At 40.0% G+C, this 20975-nt stretch overlaps 1 protein-coding gene across 6 annotated transcripts in view; it reads right to left on the bottom strand.

The window, feature by feature from the left end:
• Usp48 (ubiquitin specific peptidase 48) overlaps positions 1–20975 on the bottom strand; it is a 69818-nt gene that overhangs the window by 9767 nt on the left and 39076 nt on the right. For 5 of the 6 annotated variants that reach the window (XM_074081064.1, XM_020177131.2, XM_020177129.2 and 2 more), the window contains 9 exons: positions 19129–19200; positions 14852–14976; positions 14577–14699; positions 14244–14305; positions 13866–13976; positions 12446–12576; positions 11853–11959; positions 9941–10045; positions 4699–4854 (listed from right to left, as the gene is read on the bottom strand). In XM_074081064.1, coding sequence (XP_073937165.1) covers positions 4699–4854; positions 9941–10045; positions 11853–11959; positions 12446–12576; positions 13866–13976; positions 14244–14305; positions 14577–14699; positions 14852–14976; positions 19129–19200 — 992 coding nt within the window. Of the gene's footprint in view, positions 1–4698; positions 4855–9940; positions 10046–11852; positions 11960–12445; positions 12577–13865; positions 13977–14243; positions 14306–14576; positions 14700–14851; positions 14977–19128; positions 19201–20975 lie in introns of those variants that run through there. The other variant, XM_074081068.1, reaches the window with a different exon arrangement.

The raw sequence follows: 20975 nt of genomic DNA, 5'->3' as shown, positions 1-20975 counted from the left end.
AAGTCTATATGAAGCAGAATACCGAGACCTACACCCAACTTGAACAAACAAAGCATGGGTTCTAAAAATTACAAATAAACAAAAAGGCTTCTGAGTACAAAAGACACTAGATTTGCAGTTAGCCCACTTGTTATGTTCCTCCTGAGCATAGCTGGGAACCAATTATACATACAGATCCTTTTGTTCTGTACTTGCTACCTCCTCAGGCCAGGGTGGGAAATGAAATGAGGCAATGGTGGGGCTGGGCTGCTCAGCTCTCTAGGTAGAAGGCTTGGGCAAGGTTATCACCATCATGCCACCATACCCAGAACTTGCATCCTTTCACAAACAAGTCAAGGCAAAATTGTCTCTTAAAACCATCTTCTGGGGCTGCTGGAGTAGCATCTGCCTAGCAAGTGCAAGGCCCTGAGTTGAACACCTCAGTACAATTAAACAACAAAAAAACCCCAACCCCCCCCAATCTATCTATCTATCTATTTACTTACCTACCTACCTACCTACCTACCTACCTACCTAATCTATCCAACTATTCATCCATCTATCCATCCACGTACCTTCAGGCCAGGTATATGTACCTTCTACGGAAGCTAAGGCAGGATTGCTTGAACCTAGGAGTTTCAGGCCAGCCTGGGCCCAACACTGAGACTGTCTCAAACAACCACCACCAGCACCACAACACAATAAAAACACCTCTAAATTAACCAGCAAGTTATATGGACTTTTCTGCCTTCTGCTTTTACTCCTCTAGCAATCAGTCTAGACTGTGTAATTTAGCCTTTGAGACTATCATACATTCTTAGACTGAATCTTGTCTCTAGGAACAAAATATGAGTAAAGGTAGAGGCCATACACCTCACCCTCATTCTGACCAAGTGTTAAAAGCTAAATACATTCCTAAGTTGTAATACTTAAGTGTTTTTTCAAATCAGAAATTTTTGGGGGATATGTGGAGGATATAAGGAAAGGGTAAGGGGGGGTAAATATGGTGGAGATATTATGTATTCATATATTAAAATGGAAAAATGAGACCTGTTGGAATTATTCTAAGGAGGGAGGAGGGAATAAAGGGGAATGATGTAGGGGGTGATAAAAACACTTTGGTAGATGTCACAATGTACCCCCTGTACAATAATGATATGACAATAAAAATATTTTTTAAAAAGTATGTAAAATAAATTCTAAAAACCTTTCATTATTCCTGAATATTAATTGCTTCTGGAGGGTTAAGTTGAAGATGTTCTCAGAAAGGCATACACACAGGTATTTTTCAATCACACTGTTCTAATTCTTAACTGGGAGGACAATTTCAAGAGTACTCTTTTTATGCTGCACAATAATTTAGGGACAGATTCATCAAATATTAACAATACTAAGATTTAACTCAGGGCCTCATACTTGCTAGGCAGTTGTGCTACCACTCGAGGCACTCTGACAGCCCTTATTTTTGAGGTAGGGTCTAAAGGAGATAGGGTTTCAAACCAAGATCCTTCTGAGCGCTGTCTCCTGAGTAGCTAGCATTGCGGGTGTGAGCTACTGTGCCCAGCAAAGATCACAAATCTTAGATGACAGCAACATTCATGATGCTTCCACCTTTCCTTGCATTCTGCTTTGTACCTGAAAGAAAAACGAAATATGGCCAGACAGCCCTGACCTAGCAGTGCATATAAAAGGCCAAGAGCTTCATAAGCTCAGGAAATGTGGACACGAAAAAATGACTTCGATAATGGCACACAGGTAAATAAGAACAAGGATAAGAACACAGGCCTCTTCCTGTTGAGCTAGAATCTAATCTGGATGTCTCACAAAGACATTGGCACTGAAAGCAATCAGAGATCTAACACATCTGTGGCCAAAAATGCCAAGTGCAGGGCTGGTGTAGTGGCTCAAGTGGTACAGTGTCTGCCTAGCAAGCATGAGGCCACGAGGTCAAAGCCCAGTGCCGCCAAAACCAACCAACCAACCAACCAGTCAAGTGCATCATGAATGATCTTTCTAAAGCAATCAGCCTATTTCTAATGTGCAAGATTACCAAGAGGACAGCTCTGCCAAAGCCAGCCCAGTACACCAGCATCAAGCAGAAACTATGATAGGGATGTGTGCTGCTAATTTAATATGGGGGACATCGCAGCCTCCTGAATGGAGGAATGCTGCTTCATCGGTCTAAATGCTCGGTCGAAATGCTCCGTGTCTCTAAAGCACACTGTGAGACTGTACAAACACCAAATGCTGCCACACATGAGCACCGCCACTAAGGGGCTGACAATTGTGCTCTGGTTTCTGAGCACAAAGAGAAGGATGTTTAAATGTGTTCATCAGCTAGTGAAGCTACCACATGACAAGTACTGTGCCAGGAGCTGGAGATAAAAGTGGGAACAACCCGCCCTGGAAGCATCACAGGAGGGTGGGCACAACAAAATCATAAAGATGGCAGAGGGTATGTGCAGGATCCAAGGGAGCACAGAGGAAGGGACAGCCACTTCTACAACAGGGGCCAAGACAGGTGTCACCTGTCTCAAGAGGTATCCATCAGAGGGGACACAGTGCATGCGAGTGAGAAGCAACCACTTCAGAATGAGGGAGCAGAGCAATCAGGTATGAAGGCCTAAGGTATAGTGATCCACAAACCCAGCGTGCTGAAAGAATGCCTGAATTTAAGCAACACAGGCCTGCCTATGCAGCAGGTGCGCCTTCCTGATCTGTGGAACCTCCCAGGAACAGTGGGAACCTGCTGCTGGGCGCATGCTGCCCGCCACCTGACCCTGTGCCAAAGCCTTCTCCTGGGTAAGGCATGCAGTGCCACCCACTGAAGACCTGTCTTTGGGAAAAATAGAATAGTGCGACTTGGAGCTGGCAAGGGAGCTTGGTGGAAGAGTACTTGCCTAGCATGAGTAAGGCCTGGGATTTGATCTGACTTAACAACAAAACAAAGCAAATAAAGGAAAGCTAAAGAAAATAATGTGATTAAACACTGAATATCTTCAGGGAAAGGAAACAAATTATACTTTATTTTCTTTATGGTCTGATGGAACTGGTGGATGGATTAATAATAAGATAAAGTCATTCTCTTAAAGTTCTAAGCAATTGTATATGATGAACACATCTAGAATCAAACATTTATAGTTTTGCAGAAACTGGAAGTACAGATTTCCCAAAGGAAAGGCTCTATGAGATATAAAAAAACTGAATTATACACTTTTTAAAAAACCACCCACCACTATCAACTGAGTATCACACACATGCCCACCACAACCCCACCTGCTCTCCAGGCAGCCAGTCAAAAGGTCGTATCTAGTTGAAGCTTTAAAAGCTTCACCATTGAGCAGTGAGGGGAAATTACATTCCACTGTCCTTTCTTTTGGTTCCATTTGATTCACAGTGGTCTTTGAAGCAAGAATAGTAGAAGAGGAGACACTGCAAAGAAACCACCTAAGAAAAGCACATCTGGGGGTTTCATGTGAGCAGCAGCTGCCTTCCAGCAACTTATCTATGCAGGTAACATACTCCCCAGATGGAGAGGTTATTTCTGCTGGCTTCCGATTTATTCTTCAAAAACAGTAGTCCATAATAAGAGCAGCACAAGCTTTTTAAAATGTCCTTACCCACAGGGGCTCTTTTTGTAATTTGAAGGTTTTGAATGTTCGAGGTTTACCACTGACAGGCAGAGAAAGCCGGTGATAGAAACAAGCCTTCTTAGATGTAAAGGGTACAATAACACAGCAAAGATATTATGCCAACACTTTTCTTTCCAGAGGCGTGGGTTCAACCGAGGGAAATACTGTTCTCAGGACAATCTGGAACATGTAACACCCTCAAAGGAAGCCTGTACTTTTGCCTCGATTACGATGATAAATATCAGCACAAGAAAAATGCACAGTCAGTAAACTATGCCACATAAAAGTAGAAGAGAGGGAACTCGGTCAACTTTCTGGATAGCGAGCAGTGACTGAACATCAGGGGCCAGATTTTTTGTGGACATCTTGAATTCATCAGCCCCCTTTTCCTAGGTATTGAGCTGTACCATAGGAATGCTCTGTTATGGTACTTTAGTACAGACACCAAGAAGTATCAATATCATAAAGCATTTTCATACTGCCTGCACTACAATCTCTGAATTGATTTACAAGTCATGTGGGACAGCAGTGAAGATCTGAATTGAATGTCTTAACAATTTGGAAAAGACCATTGTATAAACAAAAAGTAAAGATGACTTAAAATTCTATCCAATAGGCTTATCTGTCACCAAGAATACTGTGATAAAAGAACTTGTGACTCATCTCGTATACAGGCTATCATGTGGCTGAGTTTGATTCCCTTACATTTCACAGATCTTATTAAGTGGAATAGGAAAACCCAGAGAACAGTTATCCTGACCGACCTTGACACGTGACAAATGTGATGGCTCCCAACGTTCCTCATTATTGGAAGCTACTGAGAACTTGGTCAAGGTTTCAGAATCTCAAAATTGCTTTCATTTTCACAAAAAGATCCCTGGCTATTTTGAAAGCTAAGTCTTTTTAAGGAAAGAGTTATTTTAATTTGGGGGCCCGGGAGGCATTCTTTAGAAATTGAAAAGGCCTGCTCTCCAGGGCTTAGTGGTCACAAAGAAAGAGATCTGTATAGAAACATAGGTGAAAAGCAGGAAGTCATAAAGGCCCTCGTATCCAGAGTAGACTTAAACAAATGTTAGATTTCGCTCACCTGAATTTTCAATTCTTTTAACGTTTGATTGGCGGAAACCAGAAGTGCTTTCTCGCCTCGAACTTTTCTATGTCGCATACTTCTCCGAATGACTTGCTTTTGATAGGCTATGTAATTTTGATGGGATATCTTCTGCCGCTTTGTTCCTCCATTGCTCTATAACAGAGATCAGAAACAAGGAAAGGCCTAAAAACATGCACAACGTGAACTTGCATATGAAGTTCTTCAGGCAAATAAAGCAGTGTGCTCATTGGTCACACATCCTCCGAAATCCAACATAAGCAACAAGTAGAAGACACTCCAGAGCCCCTTCGAGAATTGAAAGCTCACATACAACGGAACAAAGGCTCACATGCAACTGAAAAAAGAGAAGCATAAGAGAAATGCACTTTAACTACATTCATTACATGTGAGCAGTTTAAAAGTTTGCTAGAAGAAATACCTTAGAGGCAAAGTAAGCTTAACCTTCAATCAAAAATAGTAAATTGGAAAATATCAAGATTACTAAATTCAGTTCATAAATAACCTGAATCCTAATTTGTTGATTTTATTTGTTTTCTTCTCTTTCTGGGAATGACACGGAAGCTAATTATAGTTGTTGGGAATTCTAAAATGAAAGACAGAATCTTAATAAATCTAGTTTTGCTAAAAACAAAGCACTGTGCCCATTGCCATGCTGATGAGACAGACAATTTTACCTATTAAATATTTTTGTAAAAAATGTTAAAACTGAATGGACATGAAGACTTAGATTTACTCTCCAACTCATAGAAATCAGCAATATAGGACACAGGCAAAAAAGTTTAAAAAAGTGATATAAGAAGGTAATTAGTCAAATCCTGAATGTGGTACAATTTCCAAGAAAGCACACTGGTCTCCGCTCAAGGAGGAAAGAGAAAAGAAAGGAGCAGGAGAGCTGTACTGGATAGTGACCACCATAGTGAGCAAAGTAATGACACCTGATCCCACACTAGTCTGAGAAACAGGCATATTTGAGTATGGGCATAAGAGGACATTAGGGAATTTTTTCTAGTTTCCTTACTTACAAGTACATTATTTTTGTTTGTTTGTTTGTTTTTGAGACAGAGTGTCGCTGTGTAACTCAGGCAGACCTTGAATTCGTGATCCTCCTGCCTCCGTTTCCCAAACAGGCATGTGCCAGGCACATTTAGATTAAGCACACTATTAGTATTACACAGGTCACTTTACTTCTTGGATGTTGTGAGATTAAGAATTTTAAAAGAGAAATATCAGGCTGGGGGTGTCGCTCAGTGGTAGAGCACTTGCCCAAGACGGGCAAGTCCCTGGATTCAATCCACGGCACGGCAAGAAAACAACAATACAAAATGAAACTGTGACTGTGAATTATCTAAAGGTTCAGCAAAAAAGAAATACAGACATCTTCAGATATAATGATACAGATTACAATACCCTAACAGTTCAAGGTTAAATGTCTCAGAACACTCATAAATGCTTCATTAAGAAGGGAGGGCACCGGCGCCTGTAATCCTAGCTACTCAGGAGACAGAGATCAGGGGGATCACAGTTCAAAGCCAGCTTGGGTAAATAGTTCCAGAAACCCTATCTTGAAAAACCCATCACAAAAAAGGGTTGGTGGAGTGGCTCAAGGTGGAGGCCCTGAGTTCAAGCCCCTGTACTGAGAAAAAAAAAAAAGTTAACAAGTAGTCGATTCTTCTGCAAACCAGAAACCAGGCTAGAGAATGAAAGCAGGATTTAGACAGCAACTTTTTATTTGGCTTAATTAGATCTGGATGAGGTAATACTGCAGCTCTTGCTCTGATTCCTGGTCTGTCACTGTCAGCTGTGGTAAGTAAAGGGGTGCAGGGGTCACTGTGGTCGACATTCATTACCAACAGGGCTCTGCAGACTCAGAAAGTGGATGGTCAGGATGCAGACAGAGGTGAGAATCGGTTGAAGTACTGCCCACTGGCAAGACTCTGTACAAGGCCTGATTCAGCTCCACCTGAGCCCCGGGTCTATATGGATACACAGCTGATTCCAAAACGTGTAAGGAAAAATTAGTTAACTACCCCCACATACAAAATCAAAGAATTTATTAAATATTTTTTCTGACCTTGTCTGTTGAAAGAAAAGGTCAAACTGGATCCGAATTCCACAATTAGGACTATAAGGGAAAGTATCTATAATATGTAATTTTACTTTAGAAGTACAAAACACAACCAAAAAAATAAAGCCATGATCATCAAACAAGATATGTTTTCAAAAAAATACTAGATGGGTCTGAAGGATTTTCCTAGAATTATTTTCCTTTAAATACACAGAGTTTAAATCCAATTTAACTGACAAAAACCATCCCACTGGTATACGAAGGCTTGGCAATTACCTAAGTGATAGCCAGTACTGAGTATATCATTAACCTAAATTTTAGATAACGGCCAAGGGACCTGGGTTGATCTAGCTTAGAGAAGAGGGAAAGGGATTTGCGCAATTCATTAAGGACAAGCATAAATACATCATTTTTTATTGCAGGGATTTACCACAGCGGTGATAGGATATGCCTGTGTTCTGAGACACTATGACATATCACAAAGAAAAGTAAGGAGGGTGACATATTGAAAAGACTTGCTATTCTTCAGGGACTATCTACTCTTTTCTAAACAGAGGGTTAAACTTGGGATTTTTTTCTGACCCTAAAATATTTAAAACATTTTAGAATATTACAACATCCAAACAAGGAAAAGGAAGAAAGAGGAAAATTATAAAGTATAAAAAATAATTACAGCATAACGAGCAATCCTCCTCAACATTCTCTATCATATTTATAAATGTGAAAATCTGTTTTTATCCACAACGGAGAGGAATTCCATATCCACTTCAAAAACATTGCTGTGGTTATGACCACAGTGAATAAAACTAGACATTCAAAACAATTAGCCTTTCAAAGTCTAAGGCACTTGAAAATGTAAAGAGTTTTCTAAACAACTCTTAGGCTGAAAAGCAAAGCTTGAAGTAACAAAAACTAAGGACAAGAAAAAGACACATAAAGCTTAACTGATTTATAAAATTTAGCACAGAATGGAGAATAAGTTAGTGATAATAGGCAAGGCAAGAAAAGATCTGAAAAAAGATCAGATTCTCTACTGATCCTTAAACCATACAACTAAATAATAACTAAACCAATATGGCACTTCCACAGAAGTAGAAAGAACAGAATCCTAAATCAAGATGGATGTGTGAGCCTTCCTGTAAGAGAGGACTGTATAGAAACAAAGACATAAAAACAAAGAAGTAACAACAGTTAGAGGGCATCGAAGTTGTTCTGCAAACTCCTAGTGAGAGACATTACAGCCAGGCATGGTGGTTCACGTCTGTGACTTCAGCACTCAGGAGGCTGAGGCAGGAGGATAGAGAATTTAAGGCCAGCCTGGGAGACAGTGAGACCTTCTCTCATAAAACCAAGAGACACCTGGGTGCCGGTGACTCATGCCTGTAATCCTAGCTCCTCAGGAGGCAGAGATTAGGAAGATCGTTGTTTGAAGCCAGTCCAGGAAAATAGTTCAGGAGACTGCATCTCGAAAAATACCCAACACAAAAAAGGGCTGACAGAGTGGCTCAAGTGTAAGACTGCCTGCCTAGCAAGCATGAGGCCCTGAGTTCAAACCTCAGTACCACCAAAACAAAACAAAACAAAATTCCGTCATCCCAAGGAACACAGAACATACATCTATATTCAGATTTTAATCAGGTATTACTAAAGAAAACCCTCTCAAAACTGAAAAACTGAATTCCTATAAAATGGTATAGATATGGTTAGCATTGAAGGTAAGAGTCCCCCAAGACTGATAGAATGAAATTCAAATTTGGCAGAAGTACTTTAACAGACAGACTGTCCACTGTCACAGAGCGGGGCATAAAACTGCCTTATCTCCATCCTTCATAGGTGTTTTAAGGTTATTTTATGAGGTTCCAACAAGCCATGGAAAACAAATGCTGTCATGTACTTTCCATCAATGGTGGACATAAAGCAACAGTATCAGTGTGCACTGACAGGCCAATGAGCCCAGACAGCTGTGCTCTGTAACAGATGGCCACTACAGCACTTCTAATCTTTCAGGAAGAACGCTAACCACAATTTGACTACCCTATTTTAGCAGTAAAAACAGGTATGTCATCCATTAGAAAACAAAACTGAGTAGAAACTTCTTGAATTTAAAATATCTATAGAATCTGCTAAGAAACTTATCCTATACCATACAGCAACAAAACACATTCCTATACTATTTCCTGTTCTTTGAGACAATTCTCTCAAGGAGAGTGAGTGGGAATGATGGAAGGGGTGAAATCTAGTTAAGACATATTGTAAGCACATATGTAAATGTCACAATGTATCCCACCCCCCCCACCCCCTGTACAATTATTACATGCTAACAAGTACAAAAAGAAAGAAACACAAACTCAAAAAAAAAAAGACAATTATCTCTGGGGAGGAACAGAAAATCTTAACAGAAAACAGTCTATCTTTGTCTTTTCTTCTTTTTATTTATTTTTGCTTTGAAACAGAGTCTAGCTATGTAGCCCAGACTGGCCTCGAACTTGAGAACCTCCTGCCTCAGTTCCCCCAAGTGCTGGGATTGCAGATGCACCCCACCACACCTGGCTAGAAAACAGTCTATCTTAATAGAAAAACTTAAGTTGATTAGTCTGGAAGATGAGAGACTAACAGAGCAACTGATCCGGTCAGCTGATTGACACCTCAATTGGAGAAGCAAAACTCTCACATCCAAGGGCATAGGGAAAAAAAAAAAAAAAAAGAAGCAAAACCTCTCTCTTCTACTGCTGCTATTAGGGTGTTTATTTCGCTTGCAATGCCACACAGAATCTGCTAATTTTTTCTTTAACTTAAAGATCCAAGATTGCAAAACACAATAAAAGTTATCATTGAGAAAATTAAAAAAAAAGATCCAAGATTAAGTGACACACCAAGATATGAATCTTGTTTTAGTGTTGTTTTCCAGCTAAAAATGTCACATTATATTTCAGCCCTTCTTAACAGTAACAAATGTATTCATTCTGAAAGAAATGTGGTCCATGGCTTTTAAAGAGAAACTAGTACTGTAGTACTGTAGCCACAAACTAAAGAATGAGAAAAGCAAGGGAGGGAACTGAGAATCAACATCCCACACAGGGCATGAGAGGTCGGCCTGGAGTAGCTATTCTGTGAGAAAAGTGAACGGCAATGAAAAGCAGTTTGAACACGTACTTGATTAAAATCTGGATCTTTCTCTCCATCTGGTTTAGCTTCTTCCTTGTCCTCCTCTGTTTCGGAACTACTTACATTCAACTCTGGCGCTGAATCCTTCATCACCTGAATACATCAGGAGCACAAAGAGAAGTGGGTCAGGTCCTGGGAAGACATGCTATAGAGGGTGCAGGACTGGCTCAGGAACCCGGTGCTCCCTGTTTTTTTTTCACACTTTCTAACATTTAGGTTTTTAAACTTTGTTATTCTTGTATGTAATGTGCACACCACTAACTTAAGAGGTCTCTGCACAGCAGTTATTATATAATGGGGCTTGTACAATTATATTATACAATGATGTTATTTTGCAGAAGTTCAAAGGTGCTCCACTCCTTGCCAAAGATACTGACTGTCAAGTCTTTTCAAGCCTTGAGTGCGGTGGCTTAAATGAAGAATGGAGAAAATGCTCTTTTACGGAACACTGTGAAATGTTAATATCAAACTCAAAATAATGCAGATTCAGACACTATTTCATACTAGGTATACAGGTACAAAATGTTTAAGGAAATTCTAGAGGGAAAGCTGGGGTATTTATATTCATTAACTTCATTTTCTTACAAGTTAGGAAATAAAGGCCTTAGTTTTTAAATTGTAAAGCAGAACCCTACATCTTTAGTGCATATTTGTTAAGTTAGCCTTCTTGAAACACTGAGTTTGGTAACTAGATCAAATTAAACACATTCTACTTTGTCTTTAATCCCCAAACCCTGGAATCAAATTGGTGAGATGCCTGGAGATCCAGGTCAGGATCTACCCCAGAGCCATTCCTACTATAGCAAAAGTGCTCTGGAATCTAACATGCCTGTTACATGTACCCTTGCAGATCAACCAAGAGGCTCTACACTGGCCCTGATTAATCCTGCCAGGCTCTTGCCAATCCTAAACATAATAGCCAGGGTGACTTTTTAAACTATAAACCAGATCACAGCATGACTTCACTTGAAATTCTCCAGGGGCTGACATTCATTCTTACAATAAAACTACAAATCCTTGGTGCATGATGTGAGAAACTGAGAGAGTTTGGTTGTTCCTTCCTGATCATAATCTGTCTTGGGATAAACTTCATCTGAGAGTAGCACTGGGCACTATGATAGCCACTAGCCACATGTAACTACTTAAACTGAAGTGAATTACCAGTAAAAGTTCAGGTCCTTAGTCATTTTTAGTCACACTAGCCCATTTCAAGTACGCCACAGCCATACGAGGCTAGTGGCTATTTGTGCATAGCATGTGAAACCTGTGCATCATGCAAAAAGTTCCAGTGGACTGTGCCAATTGCTTGGGCACATTAGGTTTCCCTCTTTGGCCTTTGTTTCCTTTGGCTGAACCCTCATGCTAGCCTGAGTCTCTTATAGTGAGTGCTCAAGTATGCTCCTCCAACAAGCCCTTCCTGTCCACTCCTTCTCTAACACTATGACTCCCACTTTGGTCAGCATCTCAGCCCTGCTACATTTCCTTTCACAGACTCATTTCTGTTATGATTTATGAGTTTAGTCTTAATCTTCCCTGTCAGTTGCCTTCATCACTGTCTCCCTAGCACCATTCCTGCCCCACAGCTGACATTCAGTAAATACATATCAAATTAATAAAAGACCAAAATCCACACACAATTGCACAACTGTTCATTTTCACCTCTGTCCAATCTCAATTCTAAAGCCAAAAGTACAGAAGACATAAAAACACGGTCAATGAAAACCAGTAGCATGTTAGAAAGCAAGGTTGGAACTGGAGGCATGGTTAAAGTGGCAGAGCACCTGCTTTGCAAGTGTGAAGTCCTGAGTTCAAACCAGTCCCACCGGCGGGGGGGGGGCGGAATCAAAGCTAGAAGGCAAGCTTGATCATTACCAGTTATGGCCACAAGAGGGACCAATACCTTTTTATTGTCCACAACTTTGTGGACATAGATGGTGGCTTGGGTGTACTCTCGAAGGTCCCTCTGCTGCTGGCACAGTAACCCTTCTCTGCATTCTGGACAGAGTTCTACAAAACAGAGAGCAGAAATGGCTGAGAAATCACTGTCAAAAAACCAAGACCTAAAAACCTGCATCAAAGTGACTAGTGCAGGGCTGGCAGAGTAGCTAAAGTGGTAGAGCGTCTGCCTTGCAAGTATGAGGCTGCGTTTAAACCCCAGTACAGCCAAAACCAGAAAAACACAACAAAGCAAAAAAATTTAAAAAATTTTAAAAATGAAGTCACTGTGCATATTAATTAAATCACCACCGGTAATATTTCTTACTAATTGATGTATTCGACTATGTGCAAATATTAACAATAAGGAGACCCAATTAGTGTTCACAAATATTTGTACAAATAATGAGATCTTCTATGATGGTTTCTGCCTAGAGAGTCTTGACCGCCACTTAACCTTCAAGTTTAAGCAGACAATATGGTATTGAAGTACCCTTCCTTTCCCCTTAAAAATGTCAATTTTTAACTACAGAAACCAAAAGCAGTAAGAAAACTTACTAGGCTCAGAAATATACTGTGTTTCTGAAGAGTTTACATCTCCCACTTCAATCCTTGTGATTTTGATTACATGATCCACAACAAAGAGCTTTTGTATCATTTGCCACTCGCTGGGCCATATGAGAGCTATACTGTGCAAAAAAACACAACATGCCTTAAGACACATGGAGATTAGAACTAACATAATCCATCATCCCCTAAATCAAAACTGACATCAATATTAAATGAAAAGAAATCGAAGGGAAAAGATGCATCACCATCAAGGCACAGTCATTTTTTTCTCACACATGAATGCTACAGCATTGGTCAAACTGAACGGACTGCTACTACATGAATCAACACAGCTAAATCAAAACACAGGGAGAGTAAACAATGCAAGATAATGCCCTTTATGTGAAAGGTTTCACACATGTAAGAAATTACTATGTGCATGTATCATTCTTAATTTTGATTGGGTTTTTGAGCCAGGGTCTTACTATGTATGTAGCTAAGGCTGAGCCTGGAACCCACAACCCTCCTATTTCTACCTCCTGAGCATGTATTATTATTATTATTATTAAAAGGAATACTTTGCTACTGCAAGGCTACTACAAGTAGGAATGGAAGAAAGGGTTCAGTACCAAGGGGCCTTCAACTACACTTGAATTGTGTAACTGTTAAGCTGACAGGTAGCATACATTTGTTTTATTACTAGATATATTTTACTAAATGTCTAGCATTCACAGTAATAATGAAAGAAGAAAGGGAGAGAGGGAAGTGATAAGGAGACCTGTGGCAAAACCTAGAAGAAACTATGTATTAATGGAGTTCCTTTAAATAATCTTAAAGTTGTTTGGTTTTTTTGGTTTTCTGGTTTGAACTCAGGGTCTTGTGCTTGCTAGGCAGGCACTCTACCGCTTGAGCCATGCCTCCAGCCCCAATCTTAAAGCTTTAAAACACAATTTAAACTCACTCACTCTCTATCTCTCACCTCCCTCCCCAGGCCACACTGGCCTTGAACACACTACTGAGTGCTGGGACTACAAGTGCACACCGCTATCCCTGGCCTCTTTCCCTACTTTAGGATGGGTGGCAGCTACACACAAAGTAACTACAGCTATGTTGATATGTGATTGTGGAAAAGAGGTCTGCCTAAGACATGATGCTATTACCAGCAGCGTTAGGAGAAAAGAAACAGAGTCTGATCAATAGGAGGGACAAGGAAGGACACAAAGAACAAAAAGCCTTGGCAACCGTGAGCTGAGCTGGAGAAGTAGACTATCTTCTCACTGTAAAGACAAGTGTGCACTCTGGTAGAACACACAAGGTAAAAAGCCATGATTCACTGATTGGCTACACTCCTAAAGGACTTTGTATTGGGTGAGATTTTCCAGGCATACTTTATTAACCATTAGGAATCACATGGAGAGAAGAAACTCACAGCTTAGAATCTTCTTTGGTCATAGAGGCAAATGTAAACATGAGTCCCCCATGGGGACACAAAAGGGCGCTGTTTCCCACCGATGACACAGGACTACATCTTGTAGGTTTTCTATTCAAATGAGACAGAGGGGATAAATACACCTCACTACTGCATGAAGAAAGAGATTTAAAATGATTATTTTTAATTAAGGACATGTAAAAAAAATTAAATATCTTTCTTGGGTTTATTTACTTCCTTGATAGAAAAGTCAGACTTACAATAAATGCCAGGAAAAGTACTCAAGAAGGATACCATGAATGGAATCCATGAACTCTTTTAAACAATACTAAGAGTCAACCCCCAAAAAAAGTGAAGTAAGAAACTTCTGATTTCTACCTAACAAATTTGCGCCACTCTTCTACAAAGAACTGCGACACAATGTAGAGGACATCCGTTTCCTAGAATGTAAGAAGCACAAAAAACCACATTAACTCATCCCATTCTTAGCACAAATTCCTTATGATAATACAACATTGTCTTCCTTCATCAAGTGTTAGAAGAAAATGGAACTAGATGCCTCTCCCAAGAAACAGCATGCTGGAGATAATCCTCTGATTAGAGATCGAAATGAGTGACAGTGAGAGAAACTCTAGGCTGTTCTGAAACTTACTGGGAATTTGGGAGTCCTTTAAAAAGTTAGGTGAAGTCTTCCCTTTCTGGGAATCATACCTCTGGCCAGTTACTGAGACATGGTCTGTTTTTGTCCTGGAACAAATTCGGAAGAGAAGTCTTTTGCTCATTTGCAATCATCTTATGTAAGGCTTCATTTTCTTCCCCTTCTCTTTCTAAAATCTGGAAGAGAAAGAAGCAATCAGCTGTCTCCTGCTGAGATCACATGGCGTGCCTCCTCCTTACACCCCTATTACAAGTACCATGTTGATTCCCCCTGGGAGGCAAGCCAGGGAGGCGCATCCATTCCCACAGATGCCAGCAGAGGTTGGTACCTTGCACTGTGAGCAGCATTCTTTGTAACTTGGAAACTCTGGTGCCTTTGGGAAGTACTGCTGTAGTTTGCTCCAAGCCTCTTTAGACACAAGCCTCCTTTCATTTTCAGATATACATAACTCCCCTGAGTGAAAAAAAAAAGATATTTAAAAAATGGATGAAAAGTATCTACTTCCTACTTCTTAAACTTAAGAAAAATAATAGGTACTCTCTCTCCTTATTTTCCCATCTTTCTGTGGTTCATTCCTGGGTTTCAGTGCATGCACACACAGCCACAGAGACACACAGATATTCCCTCTCTAAGATTTTAATTTCATTTTAATTCTAAAGGAGCTAGCTATTAACCCCAATTTTATAAACTCAATGTAGGTCTCTGGTTGAGAAACCAGAGGACAAAGACCAATGTACAAGGTAGACCCATGGTTGAATGTTTCTCCCTGCCACGATGGCATCAGGAAAGAGGGCTTTCACCCATCCTGTTACTTACCAGCTCTGCAGGGGCAGGACCAGGGCTCACTGCACTTCATTCATTCCCACACCCAAAGGTTATAATTCCCTGAAGACTTTAGACTACCATTTGATTGCTATTGAAATCACCAAAGAGATATTTACAAGGTTCTATAAATCTCAGGCCTATTCTCTGAAAATTATCAATTCAGAGCTAAACAATAAAATAATCTACATATCAATTAAAGCACTACCTCCAATTTGTTACATGACTTTTCTGTTGTTTTGTTTGTTTTTCTGAGACAGGGTCTCACTGTGTACCCCAGATCTTCCTGCCTTGGCCACTGGAGTGCTGGGATTATAGGTGTATACAACCACACTGTGTTTGCAATTTGTTTTGGAAAAAAAAAAACAACAAAAAACTTGGATGTTCAAAAATGTCAGAAGAAACAAACAAAAATCTCAGAAGACAACAAGAATACCAATCACAGCCACCATGCCTCTTCTCAAGATCTCAGAACACCAAGATTAGAGCAACCTGAATGTCCCTCCTCAGTTTACACTCAGCTTATTACAAAGTTAGCTTTTCAGGACCTGAAAAGGGCCCTAACTCTATTTGTAATCTTATTTTATATTGTTTTAGCATTCCCAAATAAGTGAACTCACCTACCAAAAAAGCATCACTACCTAGAAAAGCATCATTATGCTTCCCAAACCATTTGTTTCTGTGTCCATTGGCAGGGCACCTAGAGATGTATTAAGAGTGAGAAAGCCAGGGTCTTTCTAAGTATGTAATAAATATCACAGAATAAATGAGCTGAGAGCCAGGCATGCTGGCTCACGCCAGTAATCCTAGCTACTCAGGACATTGGGAGGATTCAGGTTCAAGGCCATTCCAGGCAAAAGTCTGTGAGCCCGTTTCTCCCCCCCAACCCCCCATCAACCAATAAAAAGCAGCGTGTGGTGGTGCACATCTGTCATCTTAGCTACAGCAGAAACATAAACAGGAAGATTGTGGTCCAGGCTGGTGTGGGCAAGAACATGGGTCCCTATTTGAAAAATAACAAAAGCCTGCCCAGCGGGTGCAAGGTCTAAATTCAAACCCTGGCAAACTCACTCACTCCCTCAGAATCAGAAAGATGAATATACCAGGGTCACCAGTTAGTGAGTAGTGAAGCTGCGATTTAATCCCAGGTCATCCTGATCTGTAATTTCTAATTCCTGAAAATGCATCTTCAGAACTTCTACCCTTCACCTCTTACTGTGCTTTGAATAATCCAAAGAAAAAAAGTATTTCAAGTCGGGAATAGTGGTGTAGATCTGTAAACACAGCTGCTTGGGAGAGGCAGGATCATCACAAATTTGAGGCCATCCTAAGCAACACCGTGTCTTAAAATAAAAAAAAGGTTGAAGCTTAGTGGTAGAGTGCTTGCTAGCCTTGTGTGAAGTGGCCCTGGGTTCAATCACTACTAATACACACACCAAAAGAAACACCCCCCCCAAAACAAACAAACAAAAAAACACTTTAATAAACCTATTACTAGAGGAATTAGGTCACAATGTAAACAAACATTTACTTTCTTTCTGAATAAGATGTTCATTTGCATTTCTTCTGAGGCTACGAAAACTCACTCCATTATGTCTTATCCTCAGTCACAATTAGTTTTTTTTTTTTTTTTTTGAAGTCAGAACCTTATACTTGCCAAGCAGAAGCAGGCTCTCTGCCACTTAAGCCATGCTCCCACCTCTTTTTGCTTTAGGTAATTATTTAGGCAGGGTCTTTCTTTTTCCCTAGGCTAGCCTCAGGCCATAATCCTGTCATCCTGCTATGAATGTTTCCAAGGAAGCTGGGATCACAGGCATGCCCTATCACACCCCAATTATTTTTGCCAGATTGGTCTCTAATTTCAATCCTCCTGAACTCCTCTTCCTGAATACTTGGGATTACGACTGTGAACCACCATGCACAGCTAGGGAATTTATTTTTAAAAAACAAAGCAGGGCTGGTGGAGTGGCTCAAGTAGTAAGAGCACTTGCCTAGGAAGCATCAGGCCCTGAGTCAAACCCCAATGCCACCACCAAAAAAAAAAAAGGCTAATTGTATTACAAAACTCCACTATCTTGTGGTGATATATAATGCATCCATAAAAAAGAGCAAGGCAGCTTTCCACGACCAAACTTAGAAACCCAAGGAAATTGTAATTTATATGCTGTTTCCTCTTTCTTTTTTTTTTTTGAAAAAGGAATGGGGAAAAGAAAAAAAAGGAGTGGGCTGGGGATGTAGCTCAGTGGTAGAGCACTTGCCTAGCATGCCTGAGGCCCTCGGCTTGGTAAAGATTCATGTATGTGTGGGGTTCAGAAATGGAAAAGGATAAAAACACACTTTAAAATGTGAAATGCGGGAGTGAACTGGTGAAGGAATGGCAACAAAACAGATTTCAGTATTGTGTTGCATGGATATTACTCACAAGGTCAGAAAAGAATGGAATTTTATATTGAAATCAGGAAAGTAATTTCTACTAAGTCATTTTACTGCAGTCTGGTTGGTATTAAAGTCCTAGATAGGGGTGTGACTTAAGTGATTAAGCCTGACCCTAGCAAGCACAAGGCACAGTTCAAACCCCACTGCCACATATACATACACACTTCTCACAATAATCCACTTTAACTTTCGACATATGAGTTTTTAGAAATTAGACTTACGTCCTGCAATAAGTAACATTACTTCTTAAATCTGAAAAGAGAAACCTAATCTAAATTTGTTAAGTGAGCAATCTTTCCAATGTAAGAGCACATCAGTCATGAGACATCTAATTCAGCAGACATAATCAGATTATCAAACACGCAAAAGATTCACCTGGCAAAAGTAGAAATCTAGGTAACAGTGAGTTTAAGCTTCTGAATGAACAGTTCCCCACACCACCAAAATCTACTTCAAGCTATCATCATTTGGGCCACAGAACACCCAAAAGGAACTTAACAAAACAATACCCAACTTCTAAGCAAACTAGATATAATAAACAAGTTATAGTTAAGTAGACAGGCTATTCAATTAAAGGAACATTAAGTGAATTGAATAATAAAACTTGATGGGCTATATAGTATTTACCATAAAATGCTGAACTCTATGGTAGCAATACGTCTTCTAAGAGGATATAATCCAATGACCAACTCACGCAAAATTTGTGATATACTAAATATACACAGGGCTTTGGAAATATATAGAAATTAAAAAAAAAATGGTAATTTGGCTAGGAGAAGTGGTTCGCACCTACGGTATCAGCTATTGGCGAGGCAGAGATTAGGGTGGCAAGCCCAGGCAAAAAGTTAATGAGATCCCACCTCGATGAAAAGGCTGGGCATCATGATACCTATCTGTCAGTAGGAGGCAGTAGAATCCAGGTGTCAATAGGAGGCTCTTTGTCTAGGCCAGCACCCACACACACACATAAAAACTTGGACTGTAATTGAAAAATAACTAAAGCAAAAAAGGGATGGGGGAGAGGCTCAAGTAGTAGAGCAACTGCCTATCAAACTTGAGGCCCTGAGTTCAAACCCAGTACCATAAAAAAAAAAAAAAGACTTTCAAAGCTTGGCACAGTGGAACACACCTATATATAATTCCAGCACTCAGGAGGCAGAAGTAGGAGGATCTCAAGTTCAAAGCTAGCCTGGGCTACATAGTGAGCCTGTCTCAAAAACACCCACCATCTCCTCAGCCACAGCTGCCATCTTAGGCCAAGTCCCTAAGAGAAAGTGTAGAACACTGAATAAAATATTTATGAGATGCTAAGGTCAAGCTAACAACAAGTTTATGCTTTCAGCTTACCATGTGGACACAGAATATCTTCATTAAAATTTAGTTCCTCCTCTTCTTCTTTTCTTTCTTCCTTTGACTCATCTAATCAAAAGGAATACAGACAATAACTGCTTTGGATGTTGTATTTAAAAGTTATGTGCATCAGATATAACACTCCACGTCATTTTGAGCAAAGAAAACTTTAATTCTGAAAATTGGATCCAAGTGATTCCTACAGTTTTGCAAAGAAGTGTTATATTTCTTTGCCTTAAAAGGCAAGAAAATTATCTTAATGACAGTTAACTTTTTAAAGACTTAGGTTATGTAAGAAAATGTTCCTTTTTCAATTTGAAAATTTTACATATCCTATTAATTCAAGTCAAGGTATTCAGAACACAGTGTCATAAAACAAGTTAGTCATCTGCATGTCATGTCATGTCATTTTCATCTACCTCTTCTTGTAGGAGCTGAACAGAAACCTCTACAGACAAATGAAATAAGGACTTAAAACTTTAATGACAAAATATGCTATGTAGTAAGAAGAACTCTGTAGCCAGGTGCTGGTTGTTCAAGCCTGTAATCCTAGCTACTCAGGAGGCAGAGACCAAGAAAATTGCAAAACCTTAACTCAAAAATACCCAATATAAAAAAGGGCTGGTAGAATGGCTCAAGTGGTAGAGCACCTACCAAGCAAGTCCCATATCAAGAGAAAAGAAACAAACAAACAAACAAACAAAACAAGCACTTTGTTTTTCTTGTTACACCTCTTTTTCAATTTTCTGCTTTTCCTACTTGTCCTCGGGCTGTGGCTGCCAATTTGGAGCTCTCTGATGACAGAAAAGTTTCAGATTAGACTAGTAGTCCATGGGCTTTCCAGGTTAAACAGCTAACGTTTTTTTGGCACTCAGGGCCTCTCCACCACCCCCTTAACTAACATTTTTAACACATGCAATGTACACAAAAAACATTTGCTAACAACTAAAACACCTCAAGTAGGGGTGGAGGTGTAGCCCAATGGCAGAACACTCGCCCAATAAATGAAAGGCCTGTACTCGATCCCCAGTGCTGCAAAAAACAAACAAACACAAAGCCTCAAGTGGACAAATGAGCAAAGGAAGTTTTTTTGACCAGATACACATTCTGCCTCCTCTCTGTGTGCCTCACACACACAATACAAGTAAGTAACTTCAAATGTGAGATGATGGTTAAAGCTCAGTGGTAACTTTGAAAATGATAAGCCTCAACCCTGGTTGTCGTTTTCATATATCAGACTAATAAAACTGCTGTGACTCACATAGTCTTCATATTGGTGAAAGTATGCAGAAACAAGCCTGGATCTGCTTTTGGAGGAAATTAATCAATATGTGCCTATGTGTCAGAATGTGGCAATCATCAATGTGTCTAACTCTGACCCAACAATTTCTAGGAATTTATATCTCAGAAATAATCTGAAAATGATGCAAAGATGAAGATACAAGAACACAAAAAGATCCTTACTACATCTGTGCCTTGTGCAGTAATTATGAAAAGGTGAAACAGAATCAGCTAACTATATTTACATAATAAAATGCAATTAGAAATAAGGGCAAAATAGTTTCTGCTGGGTATTGAGGGGGTAGGGGGGAGAGGGAGGGGGCGGAGTGGGTGGTAAGGGAGGGGTGGAGGCACGGGGGAAGAAATGACCCAAGCCTTGTATGCACATATGAATAATAAAAAAAAAATGCAGCTGTTAAATAAAAAGAGCAGCATATTGACAGGGAAGCAACACACAGTTGTACCTCTATGAGCTCCATTATAAAAAGCCACTATTTGCAGTGATTATGTCTTGTGGGAAGGCTTTTAAGTTTACGTTGCTACATTTGAGTTGTTTCAAGCTT

The sequence above is a fragment of the Castor canadensis genome, chromosome 7, assembly GCF_047511655.1.
Source record: "Castor canadensis chromosome 7, mCasCan1.hap1v2, whole genome shotgun sequence".
In the NCBI taxonomy this organism is placed as follows: Eukaryota; Metazoa; Chordata; class Mammalia; order Rodentia; family Castoridae; genus Castor; species Castor canadensis.
Note: the sequence above shows the minus strand (reverse complement) of the source record. Positions and strands in the feature narration are given on the sequence as shown.